This window comes from Mobula hypostoma, chromosome 19, assembly GCF_963921235.1.
Source record: "Mobula hypostoma chromosome 19, sMobHyp1.1, whole genome shotgun sequence".
Lineage (NCBI taxonomy): Eukaryota > Metazoa > Chordata > Chondrichthyes > Myliobatiformes > Myliobatidae > Mobula > Mobula hypostoma.
Genome location: NC_086115.1, coordinates 26672323 through 26696879, shown reverse-complemented (window position 1 = coordinate 26696879; position 24557 = coordinate 26672323). Strand labels below are relative to the sequence as shown.

The window sequence follows — 24557 nt, the reverse complement described above, 5'->3', positions numbered from 1 at the left end:
CTTCTACAATAGGTTCCATTCATTTTGCATTGTAGAAAACTATCAAGGAAATGAAACTATGAGAGTCAATCAAGGGAATTAATTTTCTGGGACAAATGCCAAGACAGCACAGTTTAATGTACAGCTCTATACATATTATTCTATGTTTACACGAAACGTCCCTTAAATCTGCACACAGCAATTCCTGTAATGGCATATTTGTCCTGATGAGAGATTAAGCAGATTCCATTTGGGTCAACATTCAATGTTGTTTTCCAGTTATACAAGAGTACAACACTGAGGATGCTATGAGTTTGAGATAATAGCAAAATGCCATGAAGATGTAGTATCTGCAGAGAGCAAAACAACCAAGGCTTCAGATAAATCTAGGCCAGACAAACACTGAGGGATTTTGGATAGAGAATTCAATGAGTCAAGCTTAGTTAGTTGAAGATCTTTGTAAGCCAAGGGTATTGGAGGTAAGAAACTAAGAGAAGTAGATGAAATTAAAACAGACCAATTGTGATGTAGAGGTGCTTCATGGGCTTTACGTCCCTTGAAAAAAAAAACTAAGTCTGCTGCAATAGCAGGTGCAGGTGTTTTATTGTGTGGTTCCCATTTTTCACACCAAGTTCCAAAATGTTAAAAGATATGTACATTGAGGAAAGAAAAAACATATACAGTCGGCCCTCCTTATCCACGAGTTCCGCATGCGCGAATTCAACCAACCGCGAATCGGGAAAACCGGGCATTGTTCGCCTCGCGTCTCGTTTGTTCGCTACTTTGTTTCTGTGAAAAAATGGCTCCTAAGAAGCAACTACATGGTCAAAGCATTTCCTCAAAGGCTAAGAGGGAGCGTAAAGTGCTATCTCTTGCCAAGAAATTAGAAATATTAGATCTTTTGAAAAGTGGCATGTCGCATTCTGAAGTGAGCTGTAAAGTCAGTAAGAACGAATCGAGCAGTCATACAATAAAGCAGAAAGAAGCTGAAATTTGTGGAAGTGTTAGTGCTAGGGATGGCTGGCTGGCTATGTAAAGCACTACAGCCTCAAGAACTTAAAGATCACGGGAGAGTTGGGATCGGTTGATGCCGAGGCGGTATCAGCGTTCCCACAAGAGCTACGATGGTTGTGTCTGAACTGAACATGTACAGACTTTTTTTCTTGTCATTATTCCTTAAATAATAGAGTATAACAACTATTTACGTAGCATTTACATTGTATTAGGTATTATAAGTCAATGGAACAGAAACACTGTGGGCGGTGGGTCCTGTGCTGCCCTGGGTCCTAAAGTCCACCCACACTGAGCATCCGCGTTTTTTGGGATCCGCGGGGGGGGGGGTCTCGGAACCAATCCCTTGCGGTAAGGAGGGCCAACTGTACTATATATATATATATATACACACACACATACACACATCATAATATTTACATATATCAACCAATAGTCACTCCTTCCTCAACTTCGTTCACAAGCACCTACCGCAAAGAGGGTCTATCTCCAACCACACCCTGGGGGATACACTGAACTCCACTTTGTATCTTTAGCCTCCCCCCCTCCCCCTTCTGCACACTGCATACTTGCAGGTTTCTCACGAATAATACCAGCCTGCAAGCAGCACTTCGGTTTTGCCGAGACGTACCTGAAACTGCCAAACCACAAAACAAATGAACAGACAATGGAGTGCTCAACAAACAACAAACATTAAACAAATAAACATTTACCTATTAATAAACTTCCTGTTATTCCCTGTATGTGCTTGTGTGCATTACTTTGAGGTTGTAAAGTTATTGCAATGCTGCACAAGGCCAGTGACAGGGCCCTCTGTCACACCTATTTAACCTAACTGAATGAATAAACAGGCTCGAAGGTCTCTTGTTCTTATGTACCCACCCAAGGGCAATGAAGCATTTATGGATTTATGGCTTTGAAGAAGGATATGGAATTAATGTGGCTGATAGAGGTACCCATGCACAAGGGTAGAAATTTTAAATGTAAGGAGACAAGAGGACTGGAAACCAACTGAGATCCGTAAGAATAGATGATGGTCAATTAGGGCTTGACATGGAATGGAAGATTCTTGGCTTGGAAGATGCTGGTTCAGAAGAGATGGAGCACTGAAGGTCAATTAGGATTATGCTAGTGAAGGCTATGAATAATAATGAAGTATAAACCATCATTTGACTGAAGGCTTTTGTCCCAAAGAGTAACAATGGACCTGATGCAACATGCATTGTAGTTTTTGGTTCAAATCACACAAACCAGTCTTCCGTCCTTGGACTCACTTTACACCGCACGCCGTTGGAGCAGTGCAGCCAGGATAATCAAGGACACGACCCACCCAGCCAACACACTTTTCGTCCCTCTTCCCTCCAGGAGAAGGCTCAGGAGCCTGAAGACTCGTACAGCCATATTTGGGAACAGCTTCTTTCCAACTGTGATAAGACTGCTGAACTGATCCTGACCCGGATCTGGGCCGTACCCTCCAAATATCCGGACCTGCCTCTCGGTTTTTTTTGCACTACCTTACTTTCTTTTTTCTATTTATGATTTATAATTTAAATTTGTATTATGTTTACTATTGATTTGTACTCCAGGGAGCGCGAAGCACAGAATCAAATATCGCTGTGATAGTTGTACGCTCTAGTATTAATTGTTTGGCAACAATAAAGTAAAGTAATAGAATGTACATGTTAAATTAGTGACGTCATTGTGTTTGTCACACTCCTAATTTCACTAGACTGCACGCTCATAATTCCCTGCGACTCAACATCTTTCTGCACAAACACTCAATCAATAATTTTGATTGTATGTACTTAACTGACTATGGTCCTGGCTGCTCACTGCAAGCATGAATACTTTTCCCTAATCATTGGTCCAAACTTGCTACAAGTCAATAAAGATGTTACCTTGTGGTTTCTTTCTTATGCATAGAAATGTCATGGAATTTCACAGAGAAATGGTGAATTCTTATCAGGAAGTGGAGCTTTATTTTATTTAATTTTAGAGATATAGTACGGTAACAGGCCTTTTGGACCAACAATCCCGCACAAGGACGTAATGCTGAGGCTTTAGGAGACATTTGTCAGACTGCACTTGAAGTACTGTGAGCAGTTTTGGGCCACTTATCTAAGAAAGGATGTGCTTCCATTGGAGAGGGTCCTGAGAAGATTCATTAGAATGATCCCAGGAATTAAAGAGTTCATGTATGAAGAGCGTTTGATGGCTCTAGGCCTGTATGCTGGACTTTAGAATGAGGGGCGGATCTCATTGAATCCAATCGAATATTGAAAGGACTAGTTAGGGGGGATGTGGAGAGGATGCTTCCTGTGGCAAGCTGTCTAAGATCAGAGGGGACAGACTCAAGAGTAGAAGGATATCCATTTAGAACAGAGATGAAGAGAAACTTCTTTAGCTACAGGGCGGTCGGTGAATCTCAGGAGTGCATTACCACAGTAGGCTGTGTAGGCCAAGTCATGGGGTATATTTAAAGAGGTTGGTAGATTCTTGATTAGTAAGGGTGTCAAAGGTTATGAGGAGAAGATAGGAGAATGAGGTTGACAGGAATAACAAATCAGCCATGATCAAACGGTGGAGCAGACTCAATGGGCTAAATGGCCTAATCCTGCTCCTAGGTCTTATGGTCTCACGATTTCTGCAGATGACGATTCGATTCTCTGCATGATTGCTACGGCTCTTTAATTTATAGAAAATGTACCTGCGTTTTGCAAATGGTTTGCATTTTTGGAACAGTTTGTAATTTGGAATATGTTTAAGACATAGATTCTCTGTGAGTTTTAAATGTGTTTTAAGAGTGTTGTGTAGATTTAAACATGTATCACTGAAAATAAATTAACTGTACTTTAAACTTCTTTGTTAGATGGAAGTATCTTCTCCTTGTTAGGGAGAGGGCTACCAAGAAGCTATATGCTCAAATAGTGGGTATGGGCAGCCTAGCTCAATGTGGAGAATAAACAGGGAAGTGAATTAGTCTTTGAAGATCAGGTGGTTACTGTATCATCTCCCTTCAGTGAGGTTACTTGTTGCAATTGAGTATAGAACTTTGTAGTCAGCAAACCCAATACCATCACTTTAGATATTTCAACCCTGGGGAAAATATACTGTCTGTCTACTCTATCTATGCCTCTCATAATCTTATAAACCTCTATCAAAACACCCCCCCAGTCTCTGCCACTCCAGAGAAAACAACTAAATTTTGTCCAACTTCTTGTTATAACATATGCCCTCTAATCCAGGCAGCATCATGGTAAGACCATAAATTACAGGACCATTGAGTCTTCTCCACCATTCGATCATGGCTGATTTATTATTTCTCTTAACCCTATTCTCCTGTCTTCTCCCCATAACTTTTGACACCATTACTAATCAAGAACATATCAAGCTCCACTTTAATTATCCCCAATGACTTGATCTCCACAGCCATCTGTGGCAATAAATTCCACAGATTCACAACCCTCTGGAAAGAAATTCCTCTTCACGTCAGTTCTAAAGGAATGCCCTGAGTCTGTGCCTTCTGGTCCAAGACTCCCCAACGATATGAAACATCCTTTCCATGTCCATTCTATCCAGGCCTTTCAATATTAGATTGGATTCAATGTGATTCCCCTCTCATTCTTCTAAACTCCAACAGGTACAGGCCCAGAGCCATCAAACAATACTCATATGTTAACCCTTTCATTCCTGGGATCCTTCTCATGAACCTCCAATGGACCGTCTCCAAAAGCAGCACATAAGGGGTCTAAAACTGCTCACAAAACTCCAAATGCGGTCTGACCATGGCTTATAAAGCCTCAGCGTGATATACTTGCTTTTGTGTTCTAGTTCCCTCAAAATGAATGCTAACATTACTTGGCTTCCCTACCACTGACTCAACCTGCAAGTTAACCTTTAGGGAATTCTGTTTGAGAACTACCAAGTCCCTTTGCACGCCTGATTTCTGAATTTTCTCCCAATTTTATTCTTGCTACAAAAGCACATGACCATGCACTTCCCTACACTATATTCTATCTGCCACTTCTTTGCCCATTCTTCCAACCCTTCTGCAGGCACCCTGCTTTTCTCAACACTACCTGCCCCCTCCATCTATCTTTGTTTCATCCACAAACTTGGCCACAAAGTAATCAATTCCTTCATCCAAATCATGGACATATAGCTTGAAAAGAAGCGTTTCCACCACCAACCCCTGAGGAACATCACTAGTCACCAAGAGTCAACCAGAAAAGGCCCCCTTTATTCCCACTATTTGCCTCCTGCCTGCCAGTCAGTCAATCTTCCGCCCATGCTAGTATCTTTCCTGTAAGACAACAGGATCTTATCTTGTTAAACAGCCTCATATGCAGCATCTTGTCAAAGGCCTTCTGAAAATCCAAATAAACAACATCCTTTGACTCTTTTTTGTCTATCTTGTCTGTTACTTCCTCAAAGTGTTCCAACAGATTTGTCAGGCACGATTTCCCTCATGCTAACTTTGGCCAGTTTTGTCATGTGCTTCCAAGTACCCTGAAGACTCATCTTTAGTAATTGATTCCAGCATTTTTCCAACCACTGAAGTCAGGCTAACTGGCCTATAAATTCCTTTCTTTTTGCCCTTTCCCTTCTTAAAGAATATAGTGACATCTGCAAGTTTCCAGTCCTCCGAAATCTAGTGATTTTTGAAAGATCATTACTAATGTTTCCACAATCTCTTCAACTACTTCTTTCAGAACCATGGGGCGTTGTCCATCTTGTCCAGGAGGCTTATCTAACTCCAGACCTTTCAGCTTCCCAAGTATCTTCTCCTTAGTAATAGAAACGACACTCACTTCTGCCCCTGACACTGTTGCATTTCTGGCATTCTGCTCATGCACAGTGAAGACTGACACAAAATACTTACTAAGTTCATCTGTCATTTGTTTGTACCCCATTACTACCTCTCCAATGTCATTTTCCAGCAGTCCAATATCCACTATCATCTCTCTTTTACTCTTTATATATCTGAAAAAACTTTATGAATCCTCCTTTATATTATTGGCTAGCTTACTTTCATTCTTAATCTTTTCTCTCTTTGTGGCTGTTTAGCCATTTTCTGTTGGTTTTAAAAGCTTCCCAATCCTCTAACTTCCCACTATTTTTTGCTATATTATGTGACCTCTCTTTTGTTCTTATGCTATCTTTGACTTCCCTTGTCAGCCACAGTTGCCTTATCCTGCATTTAGACTACTTCTTCATCTTTGGGATGTATCTTTCCTGCACCTTCTGAATTGCTCCGAGAAACTCCAGCCATTGCTGTTCTGCTGTCATCACTGCTAGTGTCCCCTTCCAATCAACTTTGGCCAGCTCCCCTCTCATGCCTTTGTAATTCCTTTTACTCCACTGTAATACTGATACATCTAAGTTTTGCTTCTCCTTCTCAAACTGCAGGGTGAATTTTCATCCCACTAACTGCAATTTTGCCTTTTCATTTGCCTGTCTTTCCTCATAGTCTCATTGGCTCTACTTTTATACCAACTGCCTATTCCTCACAGTCTCATAGCCACATTCCTCAGAGTCTCATTGCCTCTACTTGTATACCAACTGCCCATTCCTCAGCCTATTACTACAGTTCCAATGCCCCTGCCAGATTAGCTTAAGCCCTCGCCAACGGCTCTAGCAGATCTGCCCGCAAGGATATTGGTTCCCCTCAGGTTTAGGTGTAGCTCATCCTTTTTCTCAGGTGATTCCTTCCCTACACTCCTGGCTGCTCACCATCCCCTTTAGAATATTGTGGACCCAATCCAAGACATGGCTGACCATGGCACCTGGGAGGCAACATACCATCTGGGTGTCTCTTTCAACAGATTCCACAGAGTCTGCTGTATGCTCCTCTAACTATGCAATCCCCTATCACTACTACACTCCTTTCTTCCCCCTTCCCTTCTGAGTCACAGAGACAGACTCAGTGCCAAAGATAGATCACTGCCACTTTCCCTGGTAGGTCATCGCCCCCAACCCCAAATGGTATCCAAAGCAGTACATTTATTATTGAGGGGAACGGTCAGAAGGGCACTCTGCACTCTCCTGATAGTCACCCAGATGCCTGCCTCCTGTAACTTAGGGGTGACTACCTCTCTGTAGCTCCTATCTATCAGCTCCTCATTTTCCTCTATGAGCCGAAGGTCAACCAGCTGCAGCTTCAGTTCCTTAACGCTGTCTCTAAAGAGCTGGGGCTCGATGCACCTCATGCGGATATCGTCATCAGGGATTCAGGTAAAGGTCTCCCAGAGTTTCCATGTCTCACACAAGGAACATACCACTAACTCTGGACCCATTCTCAGTGCACTAGCTATGTTCTAATAGAGAGAAAAAACTTACAAGCAACTCACTGATAACCTCCGTCTGCGCTTGCCCAAGCCCGTTCTCACCTAAGGCCTGTTCAGCCAAAGAGCTGGAATTGGACACAGCCAGAAAACGTTAACGAAACGGGCAAGATTTTTTTTGTTGTACTGTATTACATTATACCCTTTGATTTAATTTATTAATTAAAGGTATGTGATTTTTCAATTTTTATTCTAAATATTCATGGTATGCATATTACAAAAATAAATATTTAATGTGCCCCACAGTTTTCCACTGCGTATAAATGTCCTGCTCAGAGCATGGTTGGCCTGCGCAGCTGTAAAAAAAAATTTACAGGGAACATTGCTATCAGCCCTCTTCTGCTCCTCCACCTATCTCTGCCTACTCTGCCCTCTAGGTGTGCTAGTGCCATTCACTACAAATCCTTCTTGCTTCTCTTGCAATGATGTAATTTAGGTCTCACACCCCTGCGTCACTAGCTTAAACCATCCTGAGCAGCACTAGCAAACCTCCCTGTCAGGATACTGGTATCACCCCAGTTTAGGTGCTACCCAACCTTCCCGTAAAAGTTACCCCTCATGCTAACTTTGGCCTGTTTTGTCATGTGCTTCCAAGTACCCTGAAAACTCATCCTTGGAAGAGAGTCCAGTTACTCAAATATTCGAAGCCCTTCTCCTGCATCAATCTTTAGGTACATATTTACCTTCCTATTTCTAAACCCATTATCTCAGCCACAAAGACTAACGTCAAGCTTACAAACAACTTTTCAAACCTGCTTGCTACCTAACTCCCTAAATTGTCCTTGCAGAATCTCACTTCTCTCCTTACGCATGTCATACCAACATGGGCCATGACTTCAGGGAGGGGTCAGTGGTTGAAAAGATGAGCAACTTTAAAGTCCTGGGTGTCAACATCTCCAAAGATCTGTCCTGAGCCCAAAATATTGATGCAATCATGAAGAAGGCATGCCAGTAGCTCTACTTGGTTATGAGTTGAGGAGATTTGGTAAATCACCAAAGATTTTTGCATGTTTCTACAGATGTACGGTGGAGAGCATTCTAACTGGTTTCATCAGAGGCCAGTATCAAGGTACAACATCACAAAAGACTGCAGAAGGTTGCAGACAGCTCTATCACAGGCACAATCCTCCCTATCACAGAGAGTATCTTCAAGAGATGGTGCCTTAAAAAAGGTGGTATCCATCATTAGGGATGCTCACCATCCGGGACATGCCCTCTTCTTGTTACTAATATCAGAAATGAGGTACAGGAGCCTGAAGAACCACACTCAACTATTCAGGAACAGCTCTTTCCCCTCCATCATCAGATTTCTGAGTGGTCCATGAACACTGCCTCTTTATTTCTTTTTATTGCACTATTTACTTATTTTGTAGTTTATGATAATTTTATGCCTTTGCACTGTTTTGTTGCTACAAAACAACAAATTTCACATCCTATAGTAGTAGGTAGCTGTCGATCCCAGGGATCATAGGTTTGCACCTCTGGTGGACTGTGTCCTCTCCAGGGCGCAAGACTGGGCAGGCAGATTTGAAGAACCGGCTGTTGCCCATGCAGTGGGTTCTCCCTCTCCATGTCACTGATGTAGTCCAAGGGAAGGGCAAGCGCTGATACAGCTTGTCACCAGTGTCATCGCAAGGTTGCCAGAGTGAAGTTGTAAACAACATCAAACTGCCTTAGGGACCCCGGCTCTGAATTTCTTCCTCGGGGTTTAGTCCCGAAGCCTTTCCCACGCGTGGGCATGGCCGCAAGGCAGTGGAGGTTTGAAATCAGAGTTTTTCTTCTCCTAGGCGGGCTGTCGTCCAAGGCTGACGAGCCCCACCTGCCCGAACATCGTATAGGACAGTGATAATAAACCTGATTCTGACTCCACATTCTCCCCTTTCAGAATGTTCCACACTAACTCAGCGATATCCCAGACACAGGGTGACAACACACCATCCTGTTGTCACACCCGCAACCACAGACATGCCTGCCTGACCTCCCGACAATGACTGTTTAGTTATTCTTTGAGCTTCCTTTCTGCAGAACACAACCAGTCATCAGGCAGCCTCACTTGTCAAAACCTCTGCACTTAGATGTCAAGCACTTGGACCTCAAAAAAAGGATGCTACTCTCAAAATTGCCCCCAGCAAATTCAGAACCCAGGATAAGTTGTAGATCTTGAGATCTGGAGACCCTTGAGAGGGAATAACCATCATCAAGCTAGAAATTCAATGAAGTGACCTATACTAGTTAAAGTGTTCTTAATTTCTAATAAACCCAATTCATCAAGTTTTTAAAAAAGCAGTCTTTCCTACCCAACTGTTTCCAAATTCATTCAATTGATGTCCATATCCTAGAGGAAGGGTTCCCAGTCTTTTTTTTATGCCATTAATCATCGGTCCGTGGACTCCACGTTGGGAACCCCTGTCCTAGAGCCTGTTATTGTTCCAAAATACTTAATCAAAAATGATCAATAAAAATTTTCGAGAAAAGGCTGTTGATAAAGCCAACAATAAGAAAAATGGTTTCCTGATTATGTCTTGGAACCATTAAGAAATACAATGTCGAGACAAATCTCAGCATTCAATGTTTAGGTAAGACTGACCTTCCAGGAACTGTAAGCAACATGAAGACTGAATGTCTGCTGTAGTTAGAATCTTTGTATTTATAGGGGCATAGTGAGAAAGCCCAGCAGAGCAGAGGAATCACAGCATTGCAGGGAAAAGAACGGACTGCGTAACTTATGCGACACTTCATACCATCGCAATCCACTCCATAAAACTTAGTATCTCTTCATCCTCCCTATTACAAACTGAAAATTCCCAAGTGTTACTCAGCATTATTGACAATTGAGAATATGCTTTTTAAAATCATGGAAGTTTCTCTAACATGAAAAACGTGTAGCATAGTGGCTAGCACATTGCTTTACAGTGCCAACTTTCAGCAATCAGGGCTCAATTCCCACCAACGACTACAAGAAGTTTGTATGCTCCTCCTGTGACCATGTGGGTTTCTTCCAGGTAATCTGGTTTCCTCCCATATCTCAAAGACATATGGATAGAGTTAGACAGATGTGGGCATGTTATGTTGGAACCAGAAACATATGACATTTGCAGTCTGTCCAACACAATCCTTGCCAATTTGAGGCAAATGACATAGTTCACTGTGTGTTTCAATGTACGCGTGACAAATAAGACCATATGAGATAGCAGCAAAGTTAGGCCATTTGGCCCATTGAGTCTGCTCCACCATTTCACCATGGCTGATCCAATTTTCCTCTCAGCCCTAATCTCCTGCCTTCTCTCCGTATCCCTTCTTAACCTGACCAAACAAGAATCTATCAACCTCTAGCTTAAATATACGTAAAGAATTGGCCTCTAAAGCTGCCTGTGGCAAAGAATTCCATTCCATAGATTCACCACTCTCTGGGTAAAGAAATCCCTCCTCACCTCTGTTCTAAAAGGACACCTTTCTATTCTTAGACTCTCCCACCACAGGAGACATCCTCTCTACATCCACTCTATAGAGGCCTTTCACCATTCGATAGGTTTCAATAAGGTCACCTTCATTCTTGTGAATTCCAGTGAATACAGGCCCAGACCCATAAAAAGCTCTTGATATGACAACCTATTCAATTCCAGAATCATTTTTGTGAACCTCCTTTGAACCCTCTCCAGTTTCAGCACATCCTTTTTAAGATAAGGGGCCCAAAACTGTTCACAATACTCCAAGTGAGGCCTCTCCAATGGCTCATAAAGTCTCAACATTACTCCCTTGCTTTTATATTCTGGTCCTCTTGCAATGAATGCTAACATCGCATCTGCCTTCCTTACCACAGTCTCAACCTGCAAATTAACCTTTAGGGAATCCTGCACAAGGACTCCCAAGCCCCTTTGCACCTCAGATTCTTTGTATTTCTTTCAATTTAGAAAATAATCAACTTTTTCATTTCTTCTACCAAAGTGCATGACCATACACTTCCTGACACTGCATTCCATTTGCCCATTCTCCTACTCTAAGTCCTTCTGTAGCCTCTCTACTTCCTCAAAACTACCTGCCCCTCCATCTATCTTCATATCATCTGTAAACTTTGCAACAAAGCCATCAATTCCATCATCCAAATAATTGACATATAATGTAAAAAGAATGAGTCCCAACACAGACCCCTGTGAAACACCTCTGGTCACCAGCAGCCAACCAGAAAAGGCTCCCTTTATTCCCACCCTTTCCCTCTGGCCAATCAGCCACTGCTTTATCCATGCTAGAATCTTTCCTGTAATATCATGGGCTCGAAGCTTGCTAAGCAGCCACATGTGTGGCACCTTGTCAAAGGCCTTCTGAAATTCCATCAACCGATTCTCCTTTGTCTATCCTGCTTGCTGTTTCTTCAAGTATTCCAACAGATTTGTCAGACAACATTTTCCCTTGAGGAAACCATGCTAATAACGGCCTATTTTATCATGTGCCTCCAAGTACCCTGAAAACTCATCCTTGATAATCAACTCCAACATCCGCTACTGCTAGTATCTTCCACAGTGAAGACTGATGCAAAATAATTATTCAGTTTGTCTCCCATTTTCTTGTCCTCCATTACTAGCTCTCCAGCATCATTTTTCCAATAGTCTGATATCCACTATCACCTCTTTTAGTATCACTTTACTCACACTTTAAGTATCTGAAGAAACTTTTGGTATCTACTTTGATATTATTGGCTAGCTTACTTTCATATTCCATCTTTACCTTCTTAATGACTTTGTTAGTTACCTTCTGTTGGTTTTGAAAAGCTTCCTAATCCTCTAACTTTGCTCTATTATATGCCCTCTCTTTGTCTTTTATGCTGGCTTTGACTTCTGTTAGCCACGGTTGTGTCATTTTTCCTTTAGTATACTTCCTCCTGTCTGGGATGCATATATCCTGTGCATTCCGAATTACTTCCAGAAATTCCAGCCATTGCTGCTCTCCTGTCATCCCTGCCAGTGTTCTTTTCCAATCAATTCTGGCCAACACCTCTCCCATGCCTCTGTAATTCCCTTTACTACACTATAATACTGATACATCTGACATTAGCTTCTCCTCAAGTTTCAGGGTGAATTTGATCATATTATGATCACTAACCCCTAAGGGTTCCTTTTACCTTAAGGTCTCTGATCAATTCTGGTTCATTGCACAATACCCAAGCGAGAACAGTTGATCCCCTAGTGGGTTCAACTACAAGCTGCTCTAAAAAGCCATCTCATAGATACTCTAGAAACTCCCCCTCCCAGAATCCAGCACCTACCCGATTTTCCCAATCGACCTGCATATTGAAATCCCCCATAATTATTGTAATTTTGCCCTTTTGTCATGTATTTTCAATTCCGCTGTAATTTGTAGACTAAGTCCTTATTCTGGGGGTCTATAAACAACTCCCATCAGGGTCTTTTTGCCCTTGCAGTTCCTTAGCTCTATCCACAAACACTCAACACCTTATGACCCTAAGTCACTTCTTTTTAATGATTCAATTTCATGTTTTACCAACAGAGCAACACTGCCCCCTCTGCCTTCCTGCCTGTCCTTTTGATACAATGTGCATCCTTGGACATTAAGCCCCCAACTATAATCTTTTTTCAGCCACAATTCAGTGATACCTGCATCATCATACCTGCCAACCTGCAACTGTACCACAAGTACCACAGAAACCACAGAAAAACTACAGCACAGAAACAGGCCTTTTGGCCCTTCTTGGCTGTGCCGAACCATTTTCTGCCTAGTCCCACTGACCTGCACACGGACCATATCCTTCCATACACCTCCCATCCATGTATCTGTCCAATTTATTCTTAAATGTTAAAAAAGAACCCGCATTTACCACCTCGTCTGGTAGCTCATTCCATACTCCCACCACTCTCTGTGTGAAGAAGCCCCCCCTAATGTTCCCTTTAAACTTTTCCCCCCTCACCCTTAACCCATGTCCTCTGGTTTTTTTCTCCCCTTGCCTCAGTGGAAAAAGCCTGCTTGCATTCACTCTATCTATACCCATCATAGTTTTATATACCTCTATCAAATCTCCCCTCATTCTTCTACGCTCCAGGGAATAAAGTCCTAACCTATTCAACCTTGCTCTGTAACTGAGTTTCTCAAGTCCCAGCACCATCCTTGTAAACCTTCTCTGCACTCTTTCAACCTTACTTATATCCTTCCTGTAATTTGGTGACCAAAACTGAACACAATACTCCAGATTTGGCCTCACCAATGCCTTATACAACCTCATCATAACATTCCAGCTCTTATACTCAATACTTTGATTAATAAAGGCCAATGTACCAAAAGCTCTCTTTACGATCCTATCCTGTGACGCCACTTTTAGGGAATTTTGTATCTGTATTCCCAGATCCCTCTGTTCTACTGCACTCCTCAGTGGCCTTACCATTAACCCTGTATGTTCTACCTTGGTTTGTCCTTCCAACGTGCAATACCTCACACTTGTCTGTATTAAACTCTATTTGCCATTTTTCAGCCCATTTTTCCAGCTGGTCCAAGTCCCTCTGCAGGCTCTGAAAACCTTCCTCACTGTCTACTACACCTCCAATCTTTGTATCATCAGCAAATTTGCTGATCCAATTTACCACATTATCATCCAGATCATTGATATAGATGACAAATAACAATGGACACAGCACTGATCCCTGTGGCACACCACTAGTCACAGGCCTCCACTCGGAGAAGCAATTCTCTACTACCACTCTTTGGCTTCTTCCATTGAGCCAATGTCTAATCCAATTTACCACCTCTTCCTGTATACCTAGTGACTGAATTTTACTAACTAACCTCCCATGCGGGACCTTGTCAAAGGCCTTACTGAAGTCCATGTACATCTACCTTATTTGTATACTGCACACATTCAGATACAACACCTTCAGTCCTGTATTCACCTTTCTCGATTTTGTCCACCTTTTACATTGTAACCCATCCTGTTGACTGCAACTTTGCTCTATCAACAGCCTTTCCTCACTACACATCGCCTCTGTTTGTAAAACAGCTACCTCATCTTCAGCACTATCATCCACCTTTCCTACAATACTTCCTGCAGTGAAATATATGCAGTTTTGGACTAGTTGCACCATGCTCAACCTTTTGATTCCTAACTTTGTCTGAGGTCTTACCAGCATCTTCCTCCACAACCTCTCCACTAACTGTTCTGACACTCTTGTGACTATCCCTCTGTAAGCCCCACCATGCAGTATTAACAACCTTCCTACTAGGATATTAGTCCCCCTCCAGTTTAAGTACAAACTGTTCCTTCTGTATAGGTCCCATCTTTCCTGGAACAGAGCCCAATGATCCAAAAACCTTATGCCCTCCTGTCTGCACCAACTCCTTGGCCATGTATTAAACTGTATAATCTTCCTAGTTCTGGCCTCACTAGCACGTGGCACAGGTGGCAATCCTGAGGCTATAAACCTGGAGATCCTGCCCTTTAATTTAGCACCTAACTCCCAGAACTCTCTAGGCAGAATCTCATCACTCATTCTACCCATGTCATTAGCACCTGCATGGACCACAACTTCAGGCTATTCACTTTCCCACTTAAAAATGCTGAGGACTTGATCAGAGATATCCCAGACCCTGGTACCTGGGAGGCAACATACCATCTGGGAATCTTGCTCTCACTCACAGAACCTTCTGTCCATTTCCCAAACTAATGAATCCCCTATGACTACAGCATGCTTCTTCTCCCCCTTTCCCTTCTGAGTCACAGAGGCAGACTCAGTGCCAGAGACCTGACTTTCCTCTGTTAGGTCAACCGCCCTAACAGTATCCAAAGAGATGTTACTGTTATTCAGGGTGATGGGCACAGGAGTACTCTGCACTGGCTCCTTAATCCCTTTCCCCTTCCTGACTGTCACCCACCTAATCTAAAATAAGGCTAATATAATGCTAATCTTTATAAATGACAGGACTTCATGCATGACCAACAAGGGGATGGAAAATCTGACAACTGTCAAAAGATTATTTCAGGGGAAGAGTCAATCATTTACAGATAAAAAACCTTTATATTGCACAGCAATCATCGATCAGCCTCCCTTCAGACGATCCAACATGGCAATATGTCAGGATCAACAGCACACACCCAACAGCTCAGTCCGCTTGCCGGTCATAGGAAAATCTTGCCAAATGTCTAATCTGACAGAAAATATACTTCCTTAAAACACATAGCGCAATGTGAGCCCAGATTCCATTGAGAAAGGATTGTCAAATGTTTTAGTAACAATATTAAACAGAGGCCAATTGATTTTGATGTGAAGCACAGGAACAGTTTACATACAAGATCAGGCAGATACAGGCGATACCCACATTACTGAAGGGTAGGGAGGGGTGTTGGTTGCTTTCCTAGAATACAGTCTCTATTGAGATTTTCCATAACATGAAGCCACATCCTCAGCACACACATCAATAAAAGCAAATTTAAAAAATAAATATGTTGATTTGATTTGCTTAAATACTATTAGAGCAAATTTTATTTCATGTCTCAACTTTTATGTCATGATCTGTGAATTCTGTAAGGCATTTTGAGATTTTCTTTTGTGATCTTATTAATTTTAAGAAAGGCAACAAAGTGTCATGTATTACTAATTTTGATCCATGCATTACACACTCTCCAGCATGTAGGATATTCCAAAAGTCTTGATTTTCTAAAGGAATTGAGAAACACTGTACTTAAATTAGTGGAATAATTTAATTTCAGATTCTTAACCAAGAGAGTGATGCTTATCAACTTTTATTTTACTTTAGTACTGAAGAAAAAACTCAACACATCTTAAATGTGTAGTGTTGACATACCTGGTTGCAGATATTTATGTCAACTCCAGATTTGATATAATCAAGGGCTTTTTCCAAGTTGCCGGCGCGGGCAGCACGTAGATAGCTTGCATTGGTGTCAGTCTATATAAAAAGAGAGAAAGTTAAGTGTTACATTAGACACAAGTGTTTAAATACGAAGTGAACACATTTCACACTAGATCAACAATGAAATAATAAAGGAGAAAGCACAATTGACTCTGGTAAAATTTCATTTTCCCAGGGTTCTCCCTTCTATGACCTCAGTAGAATTTCCATAACATACAAGGCGGCCAAGCCAATGTAGGCAATTGCTGCATGACACTGCAGTAATTTCATGCATGAATTGCAGCTGACATTTGTGATTGCTTTACTTCTGCACTGCAGATGGAAAATATGAAGATTCTGAAAGGTCACAAGTCATGCAATACTTCCAACAGGATAGAAAATTTTGGATGACTTAGATGTAGCCTTACAAGCAAACTAAAAGGCGTTTTAGATGAACAACTTATAAAATTGAGATAAAGGCAGACACAAGAATGAATTGCTATTGAACATAGATATTAGAACACTACAGTACAGTACAGGCTCTTCAGCCCTTCTACTCTTAGATCAATTTACCCTTCCCACCAACATAGCCCTCTATTTTTCTGTCATCCATGTGCTTATCTAAGAATTTCTTCTATGTCCCTAATGTATCTCCCTCTACCACCACCCCTGGCAGGGCATTCCACGCACCCACCACTCTCTGTGTAAAAAACACTTACCTCTGACATCCCCCTATACTTTCCTCCGATCACCTTAAAATTATGCCCCACATTTCCACCCTGGGAAAAAGTTTCAGGCTATCCACTCAATCTATGCCTCTTATCAACTTGTGCACCTTTGTCAAGTCAACTCTCATCCCCCTTTGCTCCAAAGAGAAAAGCCCTATTTCACTCATCCTATCCTTGTAAGACATGCTCTCCAATCCAGGCAGCATCCTGGTAAATCTCCTCTGATTCGATTGAAAATGGTAAACGGTTACATGACTGATGTGAAAATAATGATAGAAATTAGCAAAATACAATCATATAAGATCCAGAGAATGCATGAATATCATAGCAGATTGATTTTAAAATCCCAGTAAGTGGAGCCAACTCTAGTTATTATAGCATTTTCATTTCAATTAAAAGCTGGTGTATGTGTCTCTCCAAAGCAGGCATCAGACACGTTGATCTATCAGCTGAAGGTTAGACATATTGTAGGCAAAAAGCAAACTGCTGGAGGAGTTCACTGGGTCTGACAGCATTCAGCACCATATTGTGGGTACTGATCTGGAATGTGGCATCAACAAACGAGATACAATAGAGTGCATGGGAGGACAGAACAAATACCTGTGTTGTCTGCCCGACCCAGAAATGGAAATAGTGAAGAGAAAGGGCAGGTTGGATTTGCCATGCGTGAAGGCCAAAAAAAAAAGCAACGATGACAAAAAAATTGCATAATGTTCATGGGGCAGACATTGATGTATCAAAAGGCAAGATCTGCATACAACAAAGAATGCACCAAACATCACGTGGAAAAGGAGGCATGGGGAAGGTGCAGGTGGAGAGGGACGGGTTAAGTTTCTGGTCAAGAAGGAAGTCAAGTATCCCCAGAAGGACCGGATGTCCACTGTTGAAGTGAGATGGAAACTGTTCAAATGATGAATGGAAATTGATTGAAAAGAAAAGTGTGCATAAATGGAAAGGTAATAGTTTCCTTGTGCAAAAACAAGCCGAACCTCTGGATCTCCCAGGCCAAAATTTTACCGTCTGCATGTTGAAAGACACAAAGCTCCATTCCCCTAATCCCTGCCGTGCTAGTTAAATTCCCAGTTCAGTTTAAAAATTTTCATGTTTTGCTGCTCCCCAATTCTGTAAGCTACATCAGCTCCAGAATCAGAGAAACCTGCGCTCCTCTAGTTGTACACCACCTAACAAAGGCTGATACTCTCTCCAGTATCTCCTTACACTTAGAATTCCCCATTTAATCTTCTCTCCTTCTCTCTCTGGTAAATGACATTGAATAAAATATCACAGTTCCAATGCAGCCTGAAAGCAAATTTTGTTTGTGGAATCTTCTGTAAGACACCTTAAGGTATATTATAAAGTCAAAGGTGATATATAAATATAAATCAAAATCTGAATCAGACTCAAAAACAGTAACTTCCCCAAACTAACAGGAATTCTGCAGATGCTGGAAAGGGGTCTCGGCCTGAAACGTCGACTGCACCTCTTCCTAGAGATGCTGCCTGGCCTGCTGCGTTCACCAGCAACTTTTATGTGTGTTGCTTGAACTTCCCCAAACTGTCAGATTAATCAACACCTCCTCCTATGCACCCACCCCATCACCACTACTTTATAATTTCCTGTCAGTAACCTTATGTGCAGATACTCCTGTACCTAATGTCACTTTATATACATACGGTCAGTCTATGTATAGAAGCTCATCTTATGTATTAGTAGAGTAGAGTAGAGCAGAGCTACTAGGACTTGATGTTTCAATCCCTATGGTAAGTCGGCACTCTCAACGTTGGCAGTGGGCTTGGAGTATTAACAAGGAGGGTAGGTATGTCATCGGGGTCATCAGGTGGGTACCCTCCTTCCTTGACGTTTCGTTGATAAGCCCACAACGTTGTGTCTTTTAATTGTATTCTTTACACTGATTGTTTCTTTTATGCTGCATTAGATCTGGAGTTACAACCATTTTGTTCTCCTTTACACTTGTGTAATGGCGAATGAAAATAAACAATATTGAATCTTGTGTGGATATTCCTGTTAAGGCTGTACTTTTGTTAACATGGCAGACGATATTTCTTGTGAGAATGCTTGGTAATGTAGCCAGTACCATAGGGTATAACAGTTGCTCGTTAATCAGTTATTTTAGGTTGATGCCAAACGAGGAGTTACAATCACATGAATTGGTCAAGTTTAGGAGAGGTGACCTTGTATTACTGAACTAGAAAAGATAGTTGATAAATCCTTGCAATACAGTTTTGATAATGTTTAAAAAAATATAAATTGACAACTGGTAGGCCACGTAGAGTGGCGGTGATTTGTTAATTATCTTTCAATCAAGCTCAGTGAGTGCACTCCCCCCGGTGACTTTACACACTTAATTTCTATTTAACAAAGATGATGCCAGGACTTGAGGACCTGAGTTATAGGAAATGTTTAAAAAGTCGGTATTTTATTCCCTAGAATGTAGATGAATGAGAGGATATTTGATGGAGGTATACAAAATTATGAGGGATATTGATAGGGTAAATGCAAACAGGCTTTTTCCATTGACGCTGAGTGAGACTGGAACTAAAGGTCACGGGTTAAGGGTGAAAGGTGAAATATTGAAAGGGAATCTAAAGGGGAATTTCTTCATTCCGAGGGTGGTGAGAGCGTGGAACAAGCTGCCAGCAGAAGTGGTAGATATGAGTTTGATTTCAATATTTAAGAGAAATTTGGATAAGCATATGGACAGAAAGGGTATGGAGGGCTCTGGTCAAGCAGGTTGATAGGACTAGATAGGTCGAAGGGCCCAGTTCTGTCCTGTAATGCTCTATGGCTCTATGACCTTTGTGTGTCACATTAAGAACGGTTTTTCAGAGTACCTTATTTTGCACATTATACGTTCTATTGGATCACAGCAACAGGAACAGGCGATCCAATTCTACAGGCCTATTGTACTTCCAATCTGCATGGTTGTTGTGTATATTAACTTGATATATCCAGCTTGATTTCTTATCCCTTGTTACTTTCATTGATCATATTTTTCAGTTCCCTTCCAAAAATGATCAAACAACCTCCCCCTAAGAGCTTCCCACGGCACAGTGTTTCAAAATTGCCTACAGGTGGGTTACATTATGTCTGACTTATGGATAGCCCTACCAACAAAAAAACCTCCCATAATATTATAAAATTCACAAGTATGCTTACATACAAATATTCATACTGTATACTCTATTGTCGCCAAACAATTGATACTAGAACGTACAATCATCACAGCGATATTTGATTCTGCGCTTCCCGCTCCCTGGAGTACAAATCGATAGTAAATATTAAAAATTTAAATTATAAATCATAAATCGAAAATAGAAAAGGGAAAGTAAGGTAGTGCAAAAAAACCGAGAGGCAGGTCCGGATAGTTGGAGGGTACGGCCCAGATCCGGGTCAGGATCCGTTCAGCAGTCTTATCACAGTTGGAAAGAAGCTGTTCCCAAATCTGGCCGTACCAGTCTTCAAGTTCCTGAGCCTTCTCCCGGAGGGAAGAGAGATGAAAAGTGTGTTGGCTGGGTGGGTCGTGTCCTTGATTATCCTGGCAGCACTGCTCCAACAGTGTGCGGTGTAAAGTGAGTCCAAGGACAGGAGATTGATTTGTGTGATGTGCTGGGCTGTGTTCACAATCATTCCTATGAACTACAAGAACAGGCCCTATCTTTCTCATTTGGCGCATCTTGTCTGTTGCATTTGGAGCTGTCAACGTGGCCTCCTTTAGATCGCTGAGGCCAAGAGCAGACGAGGCAGCTGCTCTGCCAAGCACCTGTGCTTTCGCTGCAATGACCATCTGGACTTCGCTGTTGCAGGCTATTTTAATTCCCCTTCCCATTCGCACTCTGACCTACTGATTGTTGGACCTTCTCCATTGCCAGGGTGAGGTCAACCACAAAACTGAAGAACAACATATCACATTCTGCCTGGCTTGAACACTGAACTCTCTAAAGCAGACTACTCTCCCTCGGTCCCTTTTCCTCTCCTTCTGATCTACCTAAGTTCTCTCACACATACCCTTCATTCCAACCCATGCCACCCGCTATCCTTTCTACTCATCCACCTTTTCCATCTGTCCATCACAAACATACTCCTCAGACTAGGTCCCCTATCTTCCCCTTACCCTCCCTATCCCATCCACTTTCCTTTTATCCCTTATTTGGTTCCACTCTTCACCTTCTTATCAGATTCCATCATCTGCAGCCTTTTGTTGCCTCCACCTTCCAAACTCTGTTGTTATCTCTACCCCTCCCTCCCCAAACCCTGCTTCACTTGTCACTTGCTAGCTATCACCTCACATATGGTTGCCAACTTTCTCACTCCCAAATAAGGGACAAAACCAGCAGTCACATATGGGACACTTGTGGTTACCCCGAGAAAGACTACCATGACCATGAAGCCTTGCGTGGGCACCTGTGTGCGCATGCGTGTACGTGCCAATTTTTTTCCCTACAAATCGGTTTTGGCTTAATCTTCCCGATTATACTGTACACACATTATTTCTATTTTATATAGGCTGTGTACTTATCATATCATTCCTGCTTTTACTGTATGTTAATGTTATTTTAGGCTTTATGAGTTATTGGTATGATTTGGTAGGTTTTTTTTTGGGTCTGGGAATGCTCAAAAATTTTTCCCATATAAATTAATGGTAATTGCTTCTGCACTTTACGCCATTTTGGCTTACGAACGGTTTCATAGGAACGCTCTACCTTAGCGGGGGAAATACGGGACAAGGGTGGTCCCGTATGGGACAAACCAATTTAGCCCAATATATGGGATGTCCCGGCAAATATGGGACAGTTGGCAACCGTAGCCTCACATCTCCCCCTCTCCTTTCTATCCTGGCCATCTCCCTCACTGCTGTTTCATTCTAGATGAAGTGTCTCGGCTGAAATGCCAACTGTCCATTTCCCTCCACAGATGATGTCTGATCCTTTGAGTTGCTCCAGCACCGTGTTTTTACTGCAGATTCTAGCATCTACAGTCCTATATCATAAGCAGCAATTTTTAGTTACTTATTACTTTTGTGCTTGACAATACCATTCAGATACCATTCAGTGTTTGCTATACATGGATCACTAATTTATTTCTTATGTCATTCCAGTTTCTCACCATTAACACATATACACCCAGATGTCACAGCAATAATTCAATGAAGCAAACACAGGTAACTCCTGTCAGCTCATATCACTAAAGAAAATTATTGTGTTAATTATTTTTAAGTTAACTGTGTTCCACATATGGAAACCAGAATAGAGATAACCGTTTAGTTCCTTAAAACGTGGATGGTGGAAAAGGACACTAAAAGTGCTGGAGGAACTCAGCAAGTCAGGCAGTAACTATGGATAGGAATAAGCAGTTGATGTTTCATGTTGAGATCCTTCACCCCCTCCATAGATGCTGCCTGACTCAATGAGCTCCTCCAGCATTTTGTGTGCATTGGTCAAGTTTTCCAGCATCTGCAGAGTCTCTTGTGTTGATGGAGGAAAAACAACATTACATTTTCCTTTTTCTTCCATTCTGTTATGGTACACATTTAGAATTAACTGAATGTTTTGATGTTTGCTGTACTCCAAGTAGTGCTGGTTATGAACAAGATTGTTTCCTTAAAGCTTTCATGCTTTTAAAGACAACAGATATAATTAATTGTTGAGAGAAATTTTATACCTCAGTCTATGGAAGGATGTGGTGGTTGGTGTTGGAGAAGGTTCAGAGGTGCTTTACGAGAGTAATCCTGGGGATGAAAGGATTAATGTGTAAAGAGTGTTCTGCGGCTCTGAAGAAGAAAGTTCCACAGATGATCTAAAAATAGACCTTCAATAAGCTTAAACACACTTTGTACATTCTGCATAAACTCTGTAATAGGTCAAGAACCCACTCAGCGCACATAATTTAAAGTTTCCTGTGTCAATACCATACTACAGCCCTTTTGCTAAGCTAAATGTACTTTTGCTCATGGGAATAATATGCCCCCATTTTCTGACAACACGGTAATAGATCAATAACAGCAACAAAATATAACAAATAATTATATTGTGTCAAATAACTATAAACATTGCATAATAGCTGCTGCTGAATTTTAGGGACCATGCTGCAGAGAAATTCCATTGTATTACCTGTGTTAAAAATTTATTTTATATTGATATAAACTGAGACAATATTAAATAAATTTATCCTGCCCCACATACAATCACTGTCCATGACAGAATTGGATGCAAAATTAAAACGTGTGTCAAGAGTAACTCACAGATAATCACAACAAAAGACAGCTTACATACCTATCTATGTTGGACATGGGAAATGCATATCTACAACAATACTGTCAAATCAAGTCAAGTTTATTGTAACTTAACTATATACAGGTATACTATCAAATAAGGCAACGTTTCTCCGAACTAGGGTATAAAGCACAGTCATACACAAAAACACACATATAACACACAATAACTTAGGAAAATCAGAATAAAATCTACAAATGAATTATGTATAAATAAACAAAGTAATGTGCATAAATTAAATATTGTCAGAACAAGAACAAATTAACTGGTGACACTTTGAATGTGATGTGGCAGCAAGTTCAGAAGCCGAATGCCTGAGGGAAAAAACTCTTTCCCATCCTGACCGTTCTTGTCATACAAATTATTTTAAAATGGCCAGTTTTTTGATGGAACCCCTAACATAAAGTTTGCAGAAGGCTGATCTCTTCTAGATGTTGTTGAGTTTACAGTGTTATCTGCACCATTTGCCAATGAAATTGATGGGACCACGGAAACTGATGATGGATTGCCAATAACTACAGCCACCCATCTCAAAATATGACTCATAACAGTGGAGAGTTTTTCTCTTGATTCCTATTAACTTCAACTTTACAGTTGTTTAGATGGCACGTTTATGTCGCATTCATTCAGTTTCATCACTTCTCCGGAACTTGCCTTTTTGCCCAAGATTAGACTGAGGCTATGATGCGATCTGGAGAGAAGTGTTCCTGGTCACCCAAAATGAGTACCAAATAAATGTCACAAACAAGAGAAAATCTGCAGATGCTGGAAATCCAAGCAACGCACACAAAATGCTGGAGGAACTCAGCAGGCCAGGCAGCATCTATGGAAAGGAGTAGTGACATTTCTGGCCGAGACCCTTCAGCAGGACCAAACTAATGTTTCTTGATTGCCCTGTTAATAATAGCCTACATCAGTCTGTTGATAATTGAGCGTGCAATAATGTAGGAATTTTTTTTGGATTGGATTTGTCTTCTTCTCCAGGAACAGGACATCCAAGAGCAATTTCCTTCATTGTTAAATCAATATCAGTGTTAAACTGTATTGTAACAGCTCTCCAAGCGGCAATTAGCTCTGGAGCAGGTCTTTGGTACCAAATTAAGATCCTGTTGGTTCCTATAACCTTTGATATTTCCAGTACACTCAGCTGTTTCTTAATATCACATGGCGTGCATTGAATAGGCACACAACCAATCGATGATGACGATGACATCAACAGGAAGCTAAAATAACTAGCATAATTTGTTGAAGTTGGTGTTAGATTTGCTTTAAGGAGTGAAATCTTTTGATATTATTTTACATCTGGGATGTGTTGGAACTTCTGCTTCTTTTTAGTTTCCACTGTCAACCATCATACA

At 41.4% G+C, this 24557-nt stretch overlaps 1 protein-coding gene across 4 annotated transcripts in view; it reads right to left on the bottom strand.

Moving 5' to 3' along the window:
* Positions 1–24557, bottom strand: part of ank3b (ankyrin 3b) — a 401704-nt gene that overhangs the window by 228709 nt on the left and 148438 nt on the right. For all 4 annotated transcript variants that reach the window (XM_063071574.1, XM_063071573.1, XM_063071575.1 and 1 more), the window contains exon 2: positions 16137–16238. In XM_063071574.1, coding sequence (XP_062927644.1) covers positions 16137–16238 — 102 coding nt within the window. The remainder of the gene's footprint in view (positions 1–16136; positions 16239–24557) is intronic.